The sequence below is a fragment of the Bos indicus genome, chromosome 13 (genome assembly GCF_029378745.1).
Source record: "Bos indicus isolate NIAB-ARS_2022 breed Sahiwal x Tharparkar chromosome 13, NIAB-ARS_B.indTharparkar_mat_pri_1.0, whole genome shotgun sequence".
Classification (NCBI taxonomy): Eukaryota; Metazoa; Chordata; class Mammalia; order Artiodactyla; family Bovidae; genus Bos; species Bos indicus.
The window spans coordinates 33,196,099-33,218,226 of NC_091772.1; the positions used below are offsets into that span (position 1 = coordinate 33,196,099).

General features: G+C 42.0%; 1 protein-coding gene across 4 annotated transcripts in view; it reads left to right on the forward strand.

Annotated features, from left to right (window-relative positions):
• The window catches only part of EPC1 (enhancer of polycomb homolog 1), a 97,466-nt gene that overhangs the window by 8,620 nt on the left and 66,718 nt on the right, over window positions 1–22,128 (forward strand). For 3 of the 4 annotated variants that reach the window (XM_019973127.2, XM_019973129.2, XM_070800907.1), the window contains exon 1: window positions 21,590–21,777. The exons of the other annotated variant lie outside the window; for it this stretch is intronic. In XM_019973127.2, the coding sequence (XP_019828686.2) occupies window positions 21,625–21,777 (153 nt within the window). In that variant the 5' untranslated portion in view covers window positions 21,590–21,624. Of the gene's footprint in view, window positions 1–21,589; window positions 21,778–22,128 lie in introns of those variants that run through there. 4 annotated transcript variants of the gene reach the window in all.

The window sequence follows — 22,128 nt, forward strand, 5'->3', positions numbered from 1 at the left end:
CATCAGGGTCTTTTCCAATGAGTCAACTCTTCGCATGACGTGGCCAAAGTATTGGAGTTTCAGTCTCAGCATCATTCCTTCCAAAGAACACCCAGGACTGATCTCCTTTAGAATGGACTGGTTGGATCTCCTTGCAGTCCAAGGGACTCTCAAGAGTCTTCTCCAACACCACAGTTCAAAAGCATCAATTCTTCACCACTCAGCTTTCTTCACAGTCCAACTCTCACATCCATACACGACTGCTGGAAAAACCATAGCCTTGACTAGACAGACCTTTGTTGGCAAAGTAATATCTCTGCTTTTGAATATGCTATCTAGGTTGGTCATAACTTTCCTTCCAAGGAGTAAGCATCTTTTAATTTCATGGCTGTAGTCACCATCTGCAGTGATTTTGGAGCCCAGAAAAATAAAGTCTGACACTGTTTCCACTGTTTCCCCATCTATTTCCCATGAAGCGATGGGACCAGATGCCATGATCTTAGTTTTCTGAATGTTGAGCTTTAAGCCAACTTTTTCACTCTCCTCTGTCACTTTCATCAAGAGGCTGCACTTAGAATCACCCAAAAACTTACAAATTAAATGTCTGTGCCCTATCCTCAGAAGTTCTAGCTGATCTCGGTGGAATCTGAGCATAAGTATTTTCTAAAAACTCTCCGTGGGGTTCTAACATGCTGCTGGAGTTGAGGATTGTTGAGTGACCCTATGGAAAAAAGCCTCTAAACCAGATATTGGGGCTACCAGTAGATAGTGTTGCTACTTCTCATTTCAGTCTTTCAAAAGCTACAGTCATCTAGGAAGAGAGGGAGATTTCAGATTGAAAGAATAATTGGACAGTTAAACCAGTTCTGTCCACATGTGCTGACTGCTTAATGAATACCAACTTCAGCTGGAAGAAAAGCAGTCCAGCTGCCACTCTTCAATTATAAATTACCTGATGCCCTCAAGAGTAAGTCTTGTATATTGAAAGACTATTCTGAAATCAAGTTATTTAAAAATAATATGAAATGTATTGAAGTTACATACCCAAAGGTAGTTCTTCCTTATGTTTTTAAATTTACCTTACAAATCTTGCAAATTTTAGATATCATGGTCCTTTAAAACTTGGTCTCATTTATGGCATTATTTAATTAAAAACCTCCCAACTTTTTATATACATTTTACCTTTACTACATCCGATTGCTTACTTTGGTACTTTAGCAGGCATTTTCAAGAAGTTAAGAAGGTCTTATCCATCTCACAAATTTAACTTTTAAGTTTATTTATTTATTTTTAAAAATTTGGCTACACTGTGTCTTGGTTGCAGCACATGGGCTTAGTTGCCTGTAGCATGCGGGATCCTAGTTCCCCAACCAGGGATCGAACCCAACTCCCCTGCATTGGAAGGCAGATTCTTAACTGCTGGATCACTAGGGGAGCCCCTCATACATTTAACTTTTAAATATGGTGATTCTTAAGTTCTCTTTAATGTTTCAATGCTGCATATAAAAAGGAATTCTATTTGAAAGTGTACTAAGCTGACCTCTTACTCCAAATGTTGTGAAACAACAATTACATCGATTTAAAAACATTTCTTTTCTTATTCTAATATTCTTTATGAAGTTAAAAGATTCTTACCTACTAAGAAAAGAGTTATATCCTACCAAAAAATTAGAGTGTTGCCTTCTCCAGTTTATTTTTTTTGTCTACTGAAGTTTCTTGATGAGCACAGGTTTTGATTACAACACAATTAGATCCCTGTCTGAGACACTGTGACATAATGAACCTATTTATGTTCACTGTATCAAAAAAAAAAAAAAGTATTCTCAAAGCCTATTTTCCTGAGATATTGTCATATCTTTACCTTTTTTTCAGTCAAGTTAGAATTGTTGGTCCCCACACAAGTGGCTACATCAACTGACAAGTATTTGGATTCTGCATTTCTTAATCTTTTAGAATATATATAACTGTCCTCGAGAGACCTCTGAACTTGGCAGACTACTACAGTCCTTCAGGTTATGCCTTGTAAGACAATCAGCTCTTGCAGATATTAACGGATAATTAATTGACACTGAATCTCTCTCTTGGCTTTTGTCTATGTGGTCACAATTTCTAAGGCAATTCTTTTAACAGTTTTTTGTTTTTGTTTTTTTTTTAACTTCCAGATAGCTCCCTAGAAGCCTCTCCATACATATTTCTGTTGAAGACATCACAGGAACATTTTAAATACACATTTCTTATGTTTTCACTGGGCATGCAGGATCGTAGTTCCCCAAATAGGGATTGAACCCATGCCCCCTGCAGTGGAAGCACAGAGTCTTAACCATGCACGGGATCACCACTTCCCCACTGGGGAAGTCCCTAAATACCCAGCTTTGACAAATCTGAATTCCTCCATCAGCTCTTTATTATGCCTATAACCTTCAGACAGTTACTTAATTGTCCAGACCCCCAGTTTCCTCTTCTGTGAATCAAAGTGATCTTGCCTACCCACCTGACTGCTATGAGATTTGCATTTAAAGCACCTAGAGTAATGCCTGACATGACAAAGGCACTAAGTTCATTTTTTCACAGGTACCTCTGATTTCAGGGATCAGAACTGCCCTTACATTCTGTGATGGAAATTAAAACGTTCACCTCACTCTGGTGTATAAAGTTGTTGCAGTATTCGAGAGGCTCTCATCATCCTCCCCATGTCCTTTATGAAGTTGATAAGTCAGTTGCTCCAAGAATTAAGGTTCCTCTGTTAACTGCTCTTCACTCGTTAAATAAATCCTTATTGAGATTCTACTACATTAAAACAACAACTATATTGGACAGAGTCTGAAACGATTAAAGGGAAAACGGAAGAGAAGCATTTGGGAATTGGAGGAAACTTCATGGAGCAAGTACTTTTGACCAGAGCTTGGAAGGTGGGTGGGCTTTCAACAGGTAGAAATTGAGAGGAGACTTTCAAGTAAAGAAAGTCATGAGAACACAAGCAAAGAGGAGACAAAACACCGTGGCACTGGGAATACCAGCTGGAAGTCCAGTGTGGGCAGAGAGTAAGCTGTGATGTGGGGGAGCTAGAGGCTGGGGGGTGGGGGAAGGGACTTGGGAATCAGGATGTCGGTCATTACCCATCAGACATCAGTTCAAAAACATAAGTGCCCTGGAAATGGTGATGGGATAAATAGGAAGGAACTACCTCTTTGTTAATAGACATCTGTTTACCCATTAGCCTGGTAGAGGAAAACTCCAGTGGTATAGATCTCTAACCAGATTAAGTTTTGATGGGAAGAGTGAAAAAGGTTGAAAGTTTGGGACAGTTTTCAGTGAAGTGTGGACGCTGGGCGGCAGGGGGCAGCATAAGAGCACTGAAGAGCTGAAAGAGCGCATAAGGGATTTATTTGCTTGTTTACTATTTCTTGACAACTGTGAGTTTATAAGGCTACTTCTATTGATAATAAGTGTTCATTTCCCCCAAATGAATAGAAATTTAAAGAGAAAAGAAAAATAACAGGCTGGCTAGTGGCAGAATGACATTGCTGTTCATTTGAAAGCATAAACATAGACAGTTGTCTATATATTATTTGGGCTTCCTTTGTAGCTCAGCTGGTAAAGAATCTCTGTATTATTATTTCCTTTCAAATGCGTAAGAACTCAGAATTTTGTATAAAATGTAAAAGTATACATTTTGGGACTTCCCTGGTGGTCCAGGGGCATTGATCTGTGCTCCCAATGCAGGAGGCCTGGGTTTGAAGAATCCCTGGTCAGGGAACTAGATCCCACGTGCTGCAAGTAAGATGTGGTACAGCCAAATATATAATTTTTTTTAAGTATACATTTCAATTGGAAACATGTCTTTATAAGACTCTTTAAGGCTTTGCATTTTTTTGGAAGCGTACTTGTTCAGCTATACTACATTAAAGGAACTAGTGAATAAAATGAGTTAAATAAGGAATAGAAATTTTAATGTACATTCTATTTTACATGCCAAATATGTGGAATTTCAAATTTCGGATTTTCATGATTATACAAATTTTATTTAAAAAACTATTTTTTCTAGTATATCTTAAATTCAAGAATAACCACACTAAATTTCATAAGATTTTCCTGGCATAATTCCCTCATACTAACCTTTCTTAAAATTCTGATGGTTGGTGATATTAAGAATGGAAAATCGGAAGGACTTCCCCAGTGGGCCAGGGGTTAAAATTCCGTGCTACCAGTGCAAGGGGCTTGGGTTCCATCCCTGGTCAGGGAACTATGATCCCACATGCCATGTGGCGTGGCCCCCCAAAAAATGGAAAATTGGAATTTCCAGGTACATTCTTTTTCAGCTCTGGAATTTACCAGTGCAAATGCTCCATTGCACTCAACAGAGAATCCCTCTCTCTCTCAGGAGTGTGAGGAAGATGGCATCACACTGCTTCACACGCTGCGGGAGGAACACTCCCTCTCTGTTCCTTCACGATCCTCTCATTGTCCATCGAACGCATTTAGGTCATGATCCCTGGGTAGGTCCTTCATGTGCTGCTCTTCGCTCCCTCAGTTCACCTTGTCATGTATGCTTCTTTCCATATACAGCCATAACACCTTTTACTTGTCATCTTAATAGCCACAGAAATTACTTAACAAAATTTTTTATTGAAGTACAATATAGTTGATTTACAATGGTAATTTATGTTGTAAAGCAAAGTGATTCCATATATATATATATATATTCTTTTTCAAATATTCTTTTCCATTATGGTTTATCATTGGATATTGAATATAGTTCTCTGCTATACAGTGTGTATTTGTTTTATATTGTTGTTTATCCATTCTATTGTATTGTTGTTTATCCATTCTATATAAAACAGTCTACATCTGCTAAACCCAAACTCTCCTTTCGTCCTTCTGCCAATCTGCTCCCCCTTGGCAATCACAACTCTGTTCTCTACGTATGTTTCTATTGCAAAAATAGGTTCATTTGTCATATTTTAGATTCCACATATAAGTGATAGCATATGGTATTTGTCTTTCTGACTTAGTATGAGAAACTCTAGTTGCATCCATGTCATTGCACGTGGCATTTTGTTCTTTTTTATGGCTGAGTAATATTCCATTGTACATATATTCACCACATCTTCTTTATCCATTCCTCTGTTGATGGACATTTAGGTTGCTTCCACATCCTGGCTATTGTAGATAGTGCTGCTATGAACATAGGGTTACATGTGTTCTTTTGAATGAGAGTTTTGTCTGGATATATGCCCAGGAATGGGATTGCAGGATCATATGGTAATCCTATTTTTAGGTGTTTGAGAAACCTCCATAGTGTTCTCAAACAGTGGCTACACCAACTTACCTTCCCACCAACAGTGTAGGAGGGTTCCCTTTTCTCTACATCCTCTTCAGCATGTGTTATTTATAGAGTTTTTAAATGAATAGCCACATAAATTGATGGCTGACTATTCCATGATTGTTAAATACTGATTTCCAACTTTATTATGGAAAATCTGAAATGATGAATAAACTTTTGGTTTAAGATAGTTAACCTGAAAATTAGTTAAGTATCATGAAAACAGATGAAAATAAACTACTTTGTGAAGTAAATTTATGACACATTTCCTGTATATTTTATTCAAATCATTTGTAAATCTGAAAATAAAATGATATAAAATTATTTTAAATGTTCCTTTCAAAACAGGATATTCCAGAATACACACACAAGACATGCCACCCTATTTGCTTTTATAGGAATTAAGTTCATTAAGGGCAATAACATTTTTTTCTTTTGTGTCTCCCATGGTTCATAATACAATGCTTGCACGGAGATAGGGCCCAATAAATGAAACAATGTCAGAAAAACTTATACTATGTAAAGCCTGTTTTTTTCATTTTGATTATAGTTGCTTTACAGTGTTGTATTAGTTTCTGCTATACAGCAAAGTGAATCACTTATACATACACATGTTGGTGTTCGGTCACCCAGTTGGTTCCAATTCTTTGCAACCCCAGGAACGCAGCACGCCAAATTCCCTGTCCCTCACCATCTCCTGGAGTTTGCCCAAGTTCATGTTCATTGCATCAGTGATGCCGTCCAGCCATCTCATCCTCTGATGCCCTCTTCTCCTTCTGCCCCTCTTTTTTTTTTTTAATATCCCTCTTTTTTGGATTGCCTTCCCATTTAGGTCACCACAGAGCACTGAGTAGAGGTCCCTGTGATATACAGCAGGTTCTCATTAGTTATCTGTTTTATACAGAGTGTGATATGTCAATTCCAATTTCCCAATTCATCTCATACATAACCTTTTTTTTTTAATCTTTTAAAAAATTATTTATTCATTTGGCTACACTGGGTCTTTAGCTGCAGCATATGGGATCTAGTTCCCTGACCAGGGATTGAAAACCCGGACCCCCTGCATTGGGAGCGTAGCGTCTTAGTCAAGGAACCACCAGGGAGGTCCTCACACATAACCTAGTTTTTTGATGTAAGATTTAAAGGTACTCTTCGTACTTTCATCATACTTTTCAAATTGTTAAATTGGTTAAATTGTTACTATTGTTGTTCTTCTTGTTGCTATTTGGTATTTTCTGTCAGTGCTTGGATAATAATACTGTGTTGTTTTTTTAGTTTATTACATAGAAATTGTCTGCACTTTTCCAGTGAGAATATTAGCCTAGTTGCAGATTTTTTATTTTGTTGTTCAGTTGCTCTGTGGTGTCCAACTCTTTGCGACCTCATGGACTGCAGGACACCAGGCTTCCCTGTCCTTCACTTTCTCCTTGAGTTTGCTCGAATTCAGGTCCATTGAGTTGGTGATGCCATCCAACCATCTCATACTCTGTTGCCCCCTTCTCCTCCGGCCCTCAATCTTTCCTAGCATCAGGGTCTTTGCCAGTGAGTCAGCTCTTCGCATCAGGTGGCCAAAGTATTGGAGCTTCAGCTGCAGCATGTCTTTCCAGTGAATAGTCAGGGATGATTTCATTTAGGATTGAACTGGTTTGACCTCGCTGTTCAAGGGACTCTCAATATTCTTCTCTAGCACCAGAGTTCAAAAGCATCAATTCTTTTGCACTCAGCCTTTTTTATGGTCCAACTCTCACATCATGGTCCAACTCTCACATCTGTACATGACTAATGGAAAAACTATAGCTTTCACTATATGGATCTTTGTAGGCAAAGTGATGTCTCTGCTTTTTAATATCCTGTCTAGATTGGACATAGTTCTTCCAAGGAGCAAGTGTCTTAATTTCATGGCTGCAGTCATTGTCCACAGTGATTTTGGAGCCCAAGAAAATAAAGTCTATCACTTTTTCCATTTCCCCACCCCCATCTATTTGCCATGAAGTGATGGAACCTGGGTACCATGATCTTACTTTTATGAATGTTGCATTTTAAGTCAGCTTTTTCACTTTCCTCTTTCACCTTCATCAAGAGGCTCTTTAGTTCCTCTTCACATTCTGCCATTAGAATGGTGTCATCTACATATCTGAGGTTATTGATATTTCTCCCTGCAATCTTGATTCCAGCTTGAGCTTCATCCAGCCCAGCATTTTGCATGATATACTCTGCATAGAAGTTAAATAAGCAGGATGATAATTTCCAGTCTCAACGTACTCCTTTCCTGATTTGGAACCAGTCTGTTGTTCCATGCCCTGTTCTAACTGTTGCTTCTTGACCTACGTACAGGTTTCTGAGAAGCAGGTCAGGTGGTCTGGTATTCCCATCTCTTTAAGAAGTTTGTTGTGATCCACACAGTCTTTCATTACCAGACTTAATTATTTTGACCATTTCTGCTTTAGCTTTTGTTTCAGTTTGTTATCTTTTTTTCATATTAATTATGAATCTTTATTTTTCAGTTTTAATGGTTTTTATATTTCAGTTTTTTTTATTTGTATGCTACGTGGATTTCTCAGCTCACATTTGAACATACAGTGCAAGACTAGGGCTTCCCAGGTGGCTCATTGCTAAAGAACCTGCCTGTCAACGTAGAAGACGTGGGTTTCATTCCTGGGTTGGGAGATCCCCTGGAAAAGGAAATAGCAACCCACTCCAGTATTCTTGCTTGGGAAATCCCATGGACAGAGGAGTCTGGCGGGCTACAGTCCATGGGGTGGCAAAGAGTCGGTTACAACTTAGCAACTATACTAAAAACAAAGGCAAGACTACTTATACTAAGCATCTTTTAAAAACTTTTTGCTTGATTATCAGTTATTACTAATTATAGTATAACATATATAGTATAACATAATATAACTGGGTCTTAATTGCGGCATGCGGGATCTTTAGTTAGCATACAAACTCTTTTCTATGGCATGTGGGATCTAGTTCCCCAACTAGGAACTGAACCCAGGCACCCTGCATTGGGAATGTGGAGTCTTAGCCAATGGACCACCAGGGAAATCCCATAGTATAGCATCTTGACCCACTCACTGAAATTACTCTCCGTAAGGCATATCTTCTAGGACTTTATTTGCTCTCAGTCTTCTCAAGGGCCTTCTAGACTGTGTAAATATATAGTCAGGAAACACTGAAGACATAGTTTCCGAAAAATCTCGTGTCTCTAATTTTCTTTTGTTAGTTTTTTCCATTTAGAAAATTTCATGTATCCTCATTTTTTCCTACCAACAATAGAAATGAGATAATCATCCAATTTGAGAGTTGTAAGTTTTGGAAGGGATCATTAAGTCTTAGTCCTCCTTTTCAAAGTTGAAGATACTGAAGTCCAGGGAGATTAAAATCAAGATCACACAGCTAGTTGGTGGCAAAGCCAGGATTAGAACCTCCAGCTTCTAAATTAAAATGCTCATAAGTAACTATGTAATACAGATGAGATAGCTTAGCATGAATTATTTTTGTAATTCATTGATGATGATTATAAAACTGTAACAGCTTAAAAACTTCTTTGCTTTTAAAAGTAACCTTAAAAACTCACATAATAGAAGCAATATTATCATAAAATTAGACTATTTTCTCTATATTTACAATTGTTTTGTTATTCCCATGAAGAGTTAAGAAAGACCACTATACAGAATATTGTTAAAAAAAATAATGCTGAGGAACCATTGTTTTTCAAGGACAACATGAGAGTTTAGTTATTTGAGGCGGGGGGCGGGGGTGGGGTGGGTCGGGGGAGCACAGATTATGAAACAACCCAAGAAAATAAAGGCAAAGAGAATTCTGTAAAGATGGAAGAAGGGTAGGTAGATGCTGGAGAAACATGCAAAAGTGTCCCATAAAAGCCTGATGTGAAGAAGCGTGTGAGAAAAAATATTCAAGAGGGAACACTCTTTTATTCAGATAGTATTTCTTTCTTTTTAAGATTTGGGTTTTGTATGTTTTTGTTCAACAGAAAGGAGGACTGAACAGATAGGATAAACCCGGTGTAGTGTTTATGTTAAAATGAAGGTAATCAGGACCTTGGTCACCCTACTTGGGTAACCCGTTTTCCACACTCAACTGGAAACTGTTTCTTAATCTTTAAGAAGAATATTCAGACTTTTTGATGAAATAATATCTAACACTTTTTGAAATCTCACCACAAGGGAGGCATTGGAGCCATCTTGTAAGATTTTATAGGGATTCAGTGAGATCGTGCTTCCCTGGTGGCTCAGTGGTAATGAATCTGCATGTCAAGCAGGAGATATAGGTTTGATCCCCGGGTCAGGAAGATCCCCCGGAGATCTTGAGTGGGAAATCCATGGACAGAGTGGTCTGGTGGGCTATAGTACATGGGGTCGCAAAAGAGTGGAACATGACTTAGGGACTAAGAACAAGAACAAGGGAGATCATACATGTAAAGCACCCGGGCCAAGGTAAGAAGTCAGTAACTTTAGTTATGTGGCTTATTTATCTATTCACAACAATACTTGGAAGTATGTATTATCTCAGTATTAGAGGTAGAAATTAGAATTTTTATTCAGGTTCACAGAGCTAGAAAAGATCAGAGTTGAGATTCAAACCCAAATCATGTCTGACTCTGGAGCCAGCACTTCTAACCACTGTATTACACTCTTTTAACAATTTTTCTTAAAGCTCCTGCTTATCTCAAAATAATTCAAACTTACCGTACGTTTCTTAAAATTTTATATTGTACTAGACACACTCTCTAAATAGTTGAAGAAATATGGCAAGATAAATTAAAGGGGGTGAAAGAAAAGGACTACTGAAAATAGGTAAAATGGGTGAATTTTGGTGTTGCCTTAAATATCTCCTTTTTAAGGAAGTGCTTAAAGGGCCTTAGACTAGGAATGAAATCTTCTGTGACCAACTGCATGATCTGAACAGCTGAGGGATCTTCTGTTTCAGTGTATTTCTTGGGAGCAAGTGTATGTAATGCCCTTCCTGACCACTAGGGTGAAATTGAAATAAAATAATATAGGCTTCCCTAGTATATTTGTGTGGGAAATTAAAAAAAATACTTTGCAATTATCAAAGTTTTTTTTTAAAACCATATGTTTGTTCTTCATATTGGCCTAAGAAGGAGGAGAAAAAGTATTCTTTAGACCAAGTATGTCATATCACTCAGTCATGTCTGACTGTTTGTGGCTCTGTCCATTAATTCTCCAGGTGAGAATACTGGAGTGGGTTGCCATTTCCTCCTCCAGGGAATGTTCCTGACCCACAGAACGAACCCAAGTCTCTTGCATCTCCTGCACTGGCAGGCAGATTCTTTACTACTGTCCCACCTGGGAAGCCAGACCAAGCATAAGAGATGCTTAAGGCCCCATGATGAATTCATTTCTGTAGGCTTATGCTGCTGGTGGGGCACCCCACTCCAGTACTCTTGCCTGGAAAACCCCATGGATGGAGGAGCCTGGTAGGCTGTACTCCATGGGGTCGCTAAGCAACTGAGCAACTTCACTTTCACTTTTCACTTCCATGCATTGGAGAAGGAAATGGCAACCCACTCCAGTGTTCTTGCCTGGAGAATCCCAGGGACAGGGGAGCCTGGTGGGCTGCCGTCTATGGGATCGCACAGAGTTGGACACGACTGAAGTGACTTAGCATGCTGCTGGTAAAGGGTAGGCCTGAGATTAGCATCTGGATCTTTCAATGTGGAAGCCAATGTTCCCTCCAGTAGTTAATGCTGTATCTCACTCTGCTATGTTGCTACTTTGAATGCAAAATGTTGTTTATCATTGGACTCTCTTTTTACACAAAGCACTCACCCTGAGAGAAACAGTAGCAACCTGTACAGAGAGGCCCTGACCCCCTGGAGAGCTTGCTTGACCAGATTTGGAGATTAAGCCATCACTGGGCAACAGCCTGGTGAATCAGTTGTCAGTGGGTGGGGGTGGGGTGGGGTACTGCAGAGCTCCTTGTAGATTTCAACATAAAAAACAAAACTCCTACATAGAAACAAAACAGAAAGATTCTAGAAGATGGGTATAATAGTTTACATAGATTATTTTATATATGTATCTTGGTTTCTGGTTTCATTTGAGGATTTCTTAGTTTTGTTTCTTTAGCCAAGAGTGTTGAAACCTTTACAATCACTGTTATGTTTTATACTAAGTGTACAAAAATAAAGCTCAGAAAAGTAAAATGACCTATTAACAGGAAGAAAATAAAAAATATCCTTTAAAAAAATAGCTCATGTGTAATGAGCATGACTTTTGTGTCAGGTTCATGCTAAATTCTTTGCTAATGATTTCATTGAATCAGTGTAACAACCTAGGTGATACATTGTGTTAGGAGTCCCATTTTATGGATGAAGAAACTGCAGTTCCAAGAGCTTGCTGCTGCTGCTAAGTCACTTCAGTCGTGTCCGGCTCTGTGTGACCCCATAGACGGCAGCCACCAGGCTCCCCCGTCCCTGGGATTCTCAGGCAAGAACACTGGAGTGGGTTGCCATTTCCTTCTCCTTAAGTTAGAGTAAAAAAAAATCTCTGAATCAAAGTTCCCTATGTCCTTTTTAGTAGAGAAACTTTTAGAAAGAAATGTAGCTAAGCATTTCAGTTAATTTAGTATCAAACACCAAGTGTATTGCTAAAGTATAGCAACCTGCACAATTCTAAGTCACTTCAGTCGTGTCTGACTCTGTTGTGACCCCATAGACGGCAGCCCACCAGGCTCCCCGGTCCCTGGGATTCTCCAGGCAAGAACACTGGAGTGGGTTGCCATTTCCTTCTCCAATGCATGAAAGTGAAAAGTGAAAGTGAAGTTGCTATGTCGTGTCCGACTCTTAGTGACCCCATGGACTGCGGCCCACCAGGCTCCTCGGTCCGAGGGATTCTCCAGGCAAGAATACTGGAGTGGGGTGCCATTGCCTTCTCTGAGCACAATTCTAGTGCCTGTCTTACTTGCACTGTTTTTAGCAGGATAAAAATCTTAAGAAGTGGTAATACAGATACATTTTTACATTTATAAGAACTTTATGCTTTTTCAAAGTTCATGTTAGACTTCCTAAGTAATTAAATAGCTTGATCAGAAAAATCTTCTATTTCCTTGAATTGCCTAGGTTAGAATTTCCCACGGTGTGCGTTTTCTTTTAATACTGTTTTCGAAGTTTTCTTTTATCTTTGGCTGCGCTGAGTCTTTGCTACTGCGCACGGGTTTTCTCTAGTTGCATTGAGCAGGGGCTGCTCTCTAGTTGTGGTGCGCAGGCTTCTCATCGTGGCGGCTTCTGTTGTCGTGGAGCATGGGCTTTGGGGCGCATGGGCTCTAGAGTGTGGTGTGCAGACCTAGTTGCTCCGTGGTATGTAGGATCTTCCCAGACCAGGGATCACACCCATGTCCTCTTCACTGGCAGGCGGATTCTTATCCATTGAGCCACCAGGGAAGTCCCAAGGTGTACTTTTATAAAACGAAAGGTAGTAATTGATAGTACATGGTAAACGGTTGCAAGGTGAGATAACTTTGGAAAATACTGTTCTAAGCATCAGTATTTCTGCAAGACTTCTTTGAGCCTGTACATTGTGAGCCTCTATGTATTTTAAAGAGGCAGTTATTTCCCTCACTTACTGGTTTTATATGGAACTCTTTATGGAACTCTCATCTCAGAACATAATTTCTCAGATTAGTGATTTTTGAAACATACTTCTGAAAAACACTAAGCTAACATCTGAGAAGAATATTGAATGAAGTGGGACTATCTCAAATTATATTGAGAAGTGAGGATTACAAGATAATAGACAATATTAGTCCAATGTTATAAAACAAGAAAGTGAAAGACAAAGCCATGAAAGACTGGAAGGAATAAAAACACCAAAAAAGTTAACAGGCTTTATTAATAAATCTATTCAAGTCAAAATATGTGTCCAAATATATGTGCTACCACAGTGTCCTTGAGTTGTTTATGGCTGATGAGTCTAGTGTTTGGCAAGCCTAATTCGGAAGAAATATTAAGATCTAGATGTGGTGTGTATACCTTGTTCAGTAACTCACTTAAGTCCAATTGGGCTTTTGTTTCTTAGTTTCTGCAATTTTAAAGATGGAAGATATGGTTTACTTCCTCTTGATACCAGGATTTTGTGAAGACTGGAGACATAATGCAATTAATTTTCTGCTAATGTATAACATGGGAGGTGCTGATGATGTGTCCCAGAACCTGATTTTTTTTTTGCCCTCCAGGCGCTGTCTCTCCTGTGAGCAAGTACGTAGAAAAGTCTCACAAGAAGGCACTTCAAAACTTGACCTGGCTTGACTTGCCTGGTAAATGATTAACATGTTTCAGGCACGGCTCAGCCTGTGACTCCTACAGTTGTCTCAGCTCACCGGAGTGAATTTCCTGCCCACGCTGTCTGATAGAAATCAGGGTTGCTCTGTCTCCAAGGACATCCTCATTCTTTTGGTTTCTCCTCATTGATCCCCTCCTTGAATGGCCACCTGGCTTCTTCCCACCTCCTTTGCTCTTCTTCCTCCGATGTCTCCCAGTTGTCAGTGTTCCCTGGGGCTCCCATCCCCAGCCCCTTCTCCTTACTCCATGAATCATTCTTCACACCTGTTACCTCACTCCTCAGCTTTGTAATCACTCACTTTCCCTTCTATTCTCTGGATGCACCAGGGTGCTTATCTAAGCAATTGACACAGTGTCACTCAATGTATGGGAAAGAAGAACACATCCAGTGAAAGTAAAATGTTTATTTCACTAATGTTTCAGGGGACTATATTAATAGAAGTAATTTCCTTTCTTGGGTCATGGGAACAATGAGAATTCACACAGTCTGTCTCTTAAATGTCCTCATCCCTGTCCATCTTTCTTTGTCTACCACCCACTGGTAACTTTCACTTAATGCTTCAGCACAAATTTCTACTTCATGAGCAGTTTTTTCTCTTATTTCTCTTAAGTTTCACCCCTTCACCCCTCATGTACCATTTATACTATTACTGATCACACTCAACTAGTATGTTTTACAGGCTCAAGGCTGTAAGACACAGAGGTTCCTATGTTTCCCTGTCCCCTCTCTCTCTCATTTTTATCCTTCTGCCCTTTACAAACTTGGACCCACACCCAGGCTATAGACAGTGTCTATCAGTAAGTGCCAGTCATTGGATTCAATAACATAACAATAATTTATCAAAATCCAGTTTAGAGAAATACTACCAAAAATTTTCAGTATATGTGGTTTAATTTTTTCAAAATTTCTAATTTTCTAAGATGGACTTTTATTCTTCTAGAAAGTTAATATATATGACATTCTTCTCAAGTACTAAATTATTAAGTTCCAGATGATTTCCTATTTATACCTCCTGCCACTGGTGGCTCAAACAGTAAAGAATCTGCCTACAATGCAGGATTGGGAAATTTCCCTGGAGAAGAAAATGGCAACCCACTCCAGTATTCTTGCCTGGAGAATTCCATGGACATAGGAGTCTGGCAGGCTACAGTCCGTGGGGTTGCAAAGAGTTGGACACGACTTAAGCAGCTAACACACACAATGGCCACTTCCCCAGCTTCATCTAGTGGTGTCCTCGTTAAAATGCTGCCATAGAGGACGCCTTAGCTGCGCACCTAGGGTGGTGAAGCAAAGATTGGATTCAGGGGACCTGGGATGGTGGTCTAAATTTTGGCAAAATCCATGCTGTGCTAGGAATAGGTTTTCTATAAATTTAGGATTTTATGTTACACAATAAGATGTATCATATTTCATTGTCTTCTTTTTTTTTCTAACCCCAGTAGAAATGCTGAAACCATTCTGTGGATTTTGTAAAATTCTAATTCATTCTCAGACAGACTTGTTTGGTTTTAGTCATATATATTGGAGACACAGTTAAACTGAAATAATTTTGAGTCTGTTCTGCTGTAGTTTGCTAGGGTTAATAATTTGCCTTAGACTGTTTCTGGATGTATTCTGAACTATCCTATTTTCTACAAGATATTGTTCTTAAATATTATATAGAGAATTTCATGCATAAATCAATTCTGTAGAGAAATCAGCCATTCAGATATTGTTCCTGTGACAACCTATTAAAAATGCTGCTGTTTAATTGCAACATTTGCTTTCCAACATACAGCACATCATAAAATGCTTCTCTTTTTTATTTTCCTAAATGTTATGTTGGAAGAATTACTTGATGCCATTTCTTTATATAGCTTATTATGAAATAAAAAGAAAGGGAAGGAAAATTATTATTGCAGGTGAAAATGTTTTTAGTCCTTTGGCACAGTGCTCTCAATTGAAGCACTGTATCATTTTTAATGTTGAGAGCATTGTGCATTACACATCTTAAAGAAATTAATTTCACATTTCCCAAAGTAAATACACAGTATCTTACTTTATTCTTAGCTCTCAGCTTTGTCTAGCTCTCAGTAAACATCCAGAAAAGATTTGTTGAATGCTTGAAAGGAAGAAGAATCTGGACTCCAGCTTGCAAACTGAAATCATGATTTTTTTTTTAATCTTACTGTCCCATCAATGAGAATTTAACTTCATTGAATTACTATCCATTCTTGCCTTCCTTCCCTCCTTTCTGAGAGGAAGACCATGCTAAAGTTAATCTATTTACATGAGTCTTTGCTGTTAATCTATTTACATGATTCTTTGCTTTACATCTTTCCCATCTTCAAGAACAACAAAAGTGATGACCTGAAAAGCCACACACACACACACACACACACACCCTTTCTTTCTTTCTCCTGACCCAAGCTCACTCTCAGTTCACTCTTCACTTCAGTTAATCTGGTTTCTGAGGCTCCAATGTGGAAGCAGAACCCAGAGATTCTGGACTCAGCATTACCTCTCACCAGCTTTGTAATCACAGGCAGAACGTGCAACCTTTCTAACAGGATGCACTTCATAGATACTGAGAATTAAGGGAGATGACGCATTTAAAATGTACTTTTGCACGGCCTGACACATAGTAAATGTTCAATAAATGGTAGTTACTGTTCTTACTGATTGAACGTTACAAGTTCAGAGATGAGAAAGATTGATGTAGACTCAAGAATGATTTTGAATTCACCTAACTACTTACTCATTCTTCAGATTAGGAAATTAGAACCCAGAGAAGTGATGTTGTCAAAGTATCATGAAGGAGGTGATCTTTGAGTCAGATTTTAAAGGATGATAACATCTACTGAATGTTTACTCTGGGCCAGAGACCATATAAATGCTTGACATGGGTTGTTTTATTTCATCTTCAAAACATTCCTGTGAAGTAGCATTTCAGTAGCTAGAAGCAGATGGTCTGAAGCTGGACGGGGAGAACAGAGAGAAAGGAATAAAGAAAAATCTGGAGGCAGGAAAGACTTGGCTGATTTCTAAAGACGGTGATGAGACGGACCAGCCAGAGTGAAGAGCTTGTTGGTCTTAAGCGCTAAGGAGAAACAATGTTGGAGAGTGAGGCAAAATTATGAGGCCTCGGCAACCATGCCCCCCCACAAATGGCTCTAATGAGCAAGACGAATAAATGACTTGGGGAAGGGAGGACACAGGCGGAAGTGGGGTTTTAGCCACCTTGATTTGGGGGCATGCTTCCCAGGTAGCTCAGTGAGTAAAGAACCTGCCTACAGTGCAGAAGATGCAGGAGATATGGGTTCAGTTCCTGGGTCGGGAAGATCCACTGGAGGAGGGCACAGCAACCCACTCCAGTATTCTTGCCTGGAGAATCCCATGGACAGAGGAGCCTGGCAGGCTACAGTCCATAGGTTGCAAAGAGTTGGACATGACTGAAATGGCTGAGCACGCATGCATGCAGGGTACTGCGAATCCCTGAAGGGCAGTCAGTACTGTATCTACACAGTAAGCTGTGTACTGTATCTACACAGCCCCAGGGACCCACAGCCTCCACCAGCCACTGCTGATCCCCACCAGGCAATGGTAGGAGAGCACAGCGCAGATTCCTATGAAGTAGAAGCTTCACCAAGGCTTATTGAAGGAATGAGTGACTGAAGGAGGACTTGGACTGGTGGTTGTTTCTAGGTGGGAAGTGATGAGAGCTGAGATAATGGTGAAAACAATGGGAATGGAAATAAGGATGCAAATCCTAGATGCAGTTTCAAAGAAATACTAAGACTTGGGCTCATATTGGGTGTAAACTAATAAAAGGAGCTGTATTTCAGGTTTATTGTATACAGCAAAGTACAGCGTCAGAGCTATAGCATTTGACACATTCTCGATTGTTGTTTAAGCAGATATCCTGTTGTTTTTTTTTTAATATTCTTTCATTTATTTACTTGGCTGCTCTGGGTCTTAGTTACGGTGCACAGGCTCTTTAGTTGCAACATGTGGGATCTAGTTCCCCAACCAGGGATGAAACGCAGGGCCCCTGCTTTGGGAGCATGGAGACTTAGCCACTGGACCACCAGGGAAGTCCCAGACGTTCTATATTTGAAACCAATCGAAATTAATCAAGTTTCAAGGTGATGATAGTATGTGATTATTATTGCCATTAAAATACGTCTCTGTCCTTTCTACTCCTACTCCTTCTGCCCAGGTTCTTGACAGTTTTATCTTACACCTGGGCTGTTGTCATCTCCTACTGAACCCTGGCCAGGGCAACCTTCCCATCTTCACACATGCCTGCTGGTTGCCTCCTCCCCATTTTCTGTCCATAGAGTTGCCCTCTTCTATGAAGACCTTTTCTTCTACCATTTCGTTCCCATTACCAGTTGGAATAGTAGTCACCCTTCAGAACCAAATAATGTGCTGTTTGCCCCATAATGTCTGATCAACACACCTAGACTGCTTTCCTTCTGAACTCCCAGGGCACTACATGTCACAATCAGCCTGGTCCTGGTCGTTTTGTTAAGTGGACATCCCTTTATCAGTACTGTATTTATAGCCTCTGCGATGATGGTACTGTGTGTTGCCTAGTTATGTAATAAATATTTGTGGCATCAATCCAAAACTGTATTAAATACTGCAAATTCCTTCCCAACCCAAAGTTTCCCTGTGGGTAAAGGTTCATATATACAGCTTCATGTTAGTAGTATGTATCTTTTGCAAGATGGAGAATTTCGTATCACTGTTGTTGGGGATACTTGAAGGGGAAAATAGAAAGTTTTGGCTGGGAGTAGAAAAAGTGAAAGGCAGGGCAGGATTAGTCATTCTTGCAGGTGACTTTTTGGTTGGATAAAGGATGCTGAGGAAAATTAAACTGTAGCCTTTACTGCCACACTCCCTGCCCCATAGGAGGGAGGGTAGTGAACTGAATCTAAGAGGTTTGGGACTGCAATCTGTGGGTCTTTGGGAACCAAGTAAGATCTGCAAGTCAGAAATCCAGGGCATTGAGCTGAATGGGGATCAGTGGCAGAAAGAAAATGTCTCCTGGCAGGCAGACCACCTGCAAAAGGCAAGCTTAATTTGCAAGGATCTCTCTGAACCCTCCATGAAGTGTGAGTCTAGAATTTCTATTGAACAAGGAACTTAGTTGTATAGTGCCCATTATTGTTTGTGTTGTTGTTTAGTTGCTAAGTTGTGTCCAACTCTTTGTGACCCTATATGCCCGTCAGGCTCCTCTGTTCACAAATTTCCCAGGCAAGAATACTGGAGTGAGTTGCGGGATCTATTGTAGGATATAGAAAATGTTATCTATGGGCTTATTGTAGGATATAGAAAATGTTATCTATGGGCTGTTATTATTTCTAATATCTATCTATCTATTTGGCTCTACTGGGCCATAGTTGTGGTACACGGGATCTTTAGTTGCAGCCTGCAAACTCTTAGTAGCAGCATTCAGGATCTAGTTCCCTGGTCAGGGATCGAACCCCGGCCCCCTGCATTGGGAGCATGGAGTCTTAGCCTCTGGACCACCAGGGAGTCCCTATAGACTGTTGTTTTATTCATTTTCTTAGTGCTTCAGTCATGACAAGACTATTTTAGTTCTAGGTTCCTAAATCAACTGAATTCTGCAAGGATTTTCAGAAATACAGTATGTAGCCTGGAGAGACCTACCATACAAATAAATATTCAGCCAGTATTTTCAGAATTGTTAAACGTGGCTAAGTAGCTGTCATGGTCCATGGTGTGGTGAGGATCCCAGAGTGTGACACACCCTCCCAGGGCTCTGGGTCTTCCCATGAACTGCTCTCCTGGTCCAAGATACCTTTCTTCTCTTCTTTTTTGCAACCCTTGACCCATACTTAACCTACCTAGTTTTTACCTTGATATTACCTCCTCCAAAAATCCTTCCCGAATGTTTTCATTAGAGCCGCTCCCCATGGATTGGGTGCCACTGCTGCCTGGTCCCAAACAGCCTGAGCTTTCATCCTCACACTTACTTCAGGTGTGGCACTTCCATCTATGAGTCCTGCTCCAACCACGTAAGCTCCTCTGGGAGTCCTGTGGGTGCTGAGTAATTGTCCTTTGTTTTTGTTGTTTAGTCACGAAGTCTTGTCCAGTTTTTTTGAGACCCCAGTGGACTGTAGCCTGCCAGGCTCCTCTGTCCATGGGCTTTCTGAGGCAAGAATACTGGAATGGGTTGACATTTCCTTCTTAGGGGGATCTTCCCCACCCAGGGATCCAACCCAAGTCCCGTACATTGGCACTCCGGTTCTTTACCACTGAGCCATCAGGGAAGCCCCACTGAATAATAAGCAGGTACTCAGAGGACCCCTGAGGTCTCAAATGTTTGAGTCAGTAAATGCATCCTCTTAGTACAGGACTTGTAGGTGAATGTCTGCTACACAGAAGTGAGCTGTCAGTACTTGAGTTTGATGATAATTTTGGAGAACTGCAACCCCGTTTTCTCCTTTCCTTCTCCCCACCCCATCCAGGTGGTAGCTAAACCAGACTGAAAGATAGCACCTTGCTTCTGTGCCTTAAGCTAATAACAGTTCCCATCCAACCCAGTATTTAAGAAGTGATTATTTTTATTATGTGTCCCCTGGGGGAGAAAAGCGGAGGTACAGAGCATTTTTGGATCTCGGTGAATATTTGAAATTTTGCTGCCAAACCTATTAAACCCACCGCAACAGTCTTTCGGGTTTTTAAAATATTCTGCTGGAGAGGGCTCTCTGGATACTCATTTTCGTGTGTAATATAAACCACATGGTAGTCATCACATCCATCTAAATACTCTTCTAATAGTTTTTCTAAAATTTTTTTTGGGGGGGGGTTGGCAGGAGTGCTGTAAGTCTTCAATAATTGTAAAAAGTTTTTCAGAGGACAAGTGTCAACCTATGGTTAAATAAGGTAAAGGTAAAAATAAGTGTCAACCCATGGTTACGTTGAAGCAACATTTTCTCCCAGTGCAGAAAAATCATCCAGCTCTCAAAATGTGAACTAGGTCTTGCTTTTATGTTTTTTCCCTAAGGGTTACGGTGCCCGATAATTATTATTCCCTTTGCTTCGATGACAATAAACTTGACTGTTGGTCGATAAAAATGCACGGTGAAAAAATAAAACCACCAAAACCCTAGTTGGCGCAAACGTAGGACGCCTCCTGTTTACACTGAGCGCAATGATGGGAACTGACCCAGGATCCAAGCGGAGACGATCAAATACCGTCCAGAGTTTCCTTACACGTAAAGATAATGGCCGGTTAAAAAGTTCACTCAAAGTAGCATTCCGGCCCGAATGGCGTCTGTAGTTTCGTTATAAAACTTGAGACGCCGCGCCGGCAGGGGCTGGGGGCGCTCGCTCCCTCACCCAGGGCCCGGCCGCCAGCGCTGACAGGTGCCGGGGCCGCCGCCGCGCCGAGAGCCGGCGCGCGGTGGGGGCTGTAGCTTCGCTGCACCCTCGCCTGTCAGCCAACGGCGCCGGCGGGAGCGAGCGCGGGACGGCGGGCGCGCAGGGCGGGAGGCCGGCCGTGGTCCCCGGCGTCCGAGTGCCCCGCGCGCCGCCCAGACCCGGCCGGTCCGCCCGCGACCGCGGGGGCGGGGGCCGAGCTGCCGGGCGCGGGGGAGCGGGGCCGGGCGCCGGGGGTTGGCGGGACGCGCGCTCCGTGCCGGCGCCCGGCCTCGAGCCCGCGGCGCCCCCCCCCCCCCCCGCGTGCCCGCGCCGCTGCGCGATGCAGTGTGGGGAATGGCTGGGGTTGGCTGAAGAGCGCACAGTGGAGTTTTAATGTCCGCCATGTTGGCCATGGCGTATTGAGGAGAGCGAGCGAGAGAGGAGCGGAGCGTCTCGGCCTCCCACCTCCAGGCGGCTCTGAGTGCCCGGACGGCGGGCTCCGCGCTCCGCCCCTCCAGTCCCCGGCAGCGGTGGGCGAGTGGGGACCGAACCCCCGGTTCTCCATGATCCCGCTGGCCGGGGCCGTTTCCCCAGAGCGGAGAGGTATCTGCTGCGCCTGAGATGAGTAAACTGTCGTTTCGGGCGCGGGCGCTAGACGCCTCGAAGCCGCTGCCGGTTTTCCGCTGTGAGGATCTGCCCGACCTGCACGAATACGCCTCGATAAACCGGGCCGTGCCGCAGATGCCCACCGGAATGGAGAAGGAAGAGGAGTCGGTACGTGTTAACTCCCCTGTCCGACCCGCCGCCGGGCCCCGCTCCCTCCGCTGCCTGCGGCGGCGGCGGAGCGCAGACCCACACAAAATGGCCGCCATCTTCTCTCCGCCGCCGACTCCCGTCGCCGGCCGGGCCTTTACCCTGGGGCCCCCGGCCTCGCCCCCCGGCCGCCGCGGCCCGGCGAGGCCTCCTGTCGGGGCACCCGCCGACCCTGGCCCCTCGGACCCGGGGCCCGCGGAGTTCGGGCGCCCGAAAGGCACAAAGGGGTCACGTGACGAGGCTGCCGGCAGCCATTTTGTGGTCGGAGCGCTTGGGCTGGGCCTTGTGCATCCGGAGAGGGAGCGGGCGGGC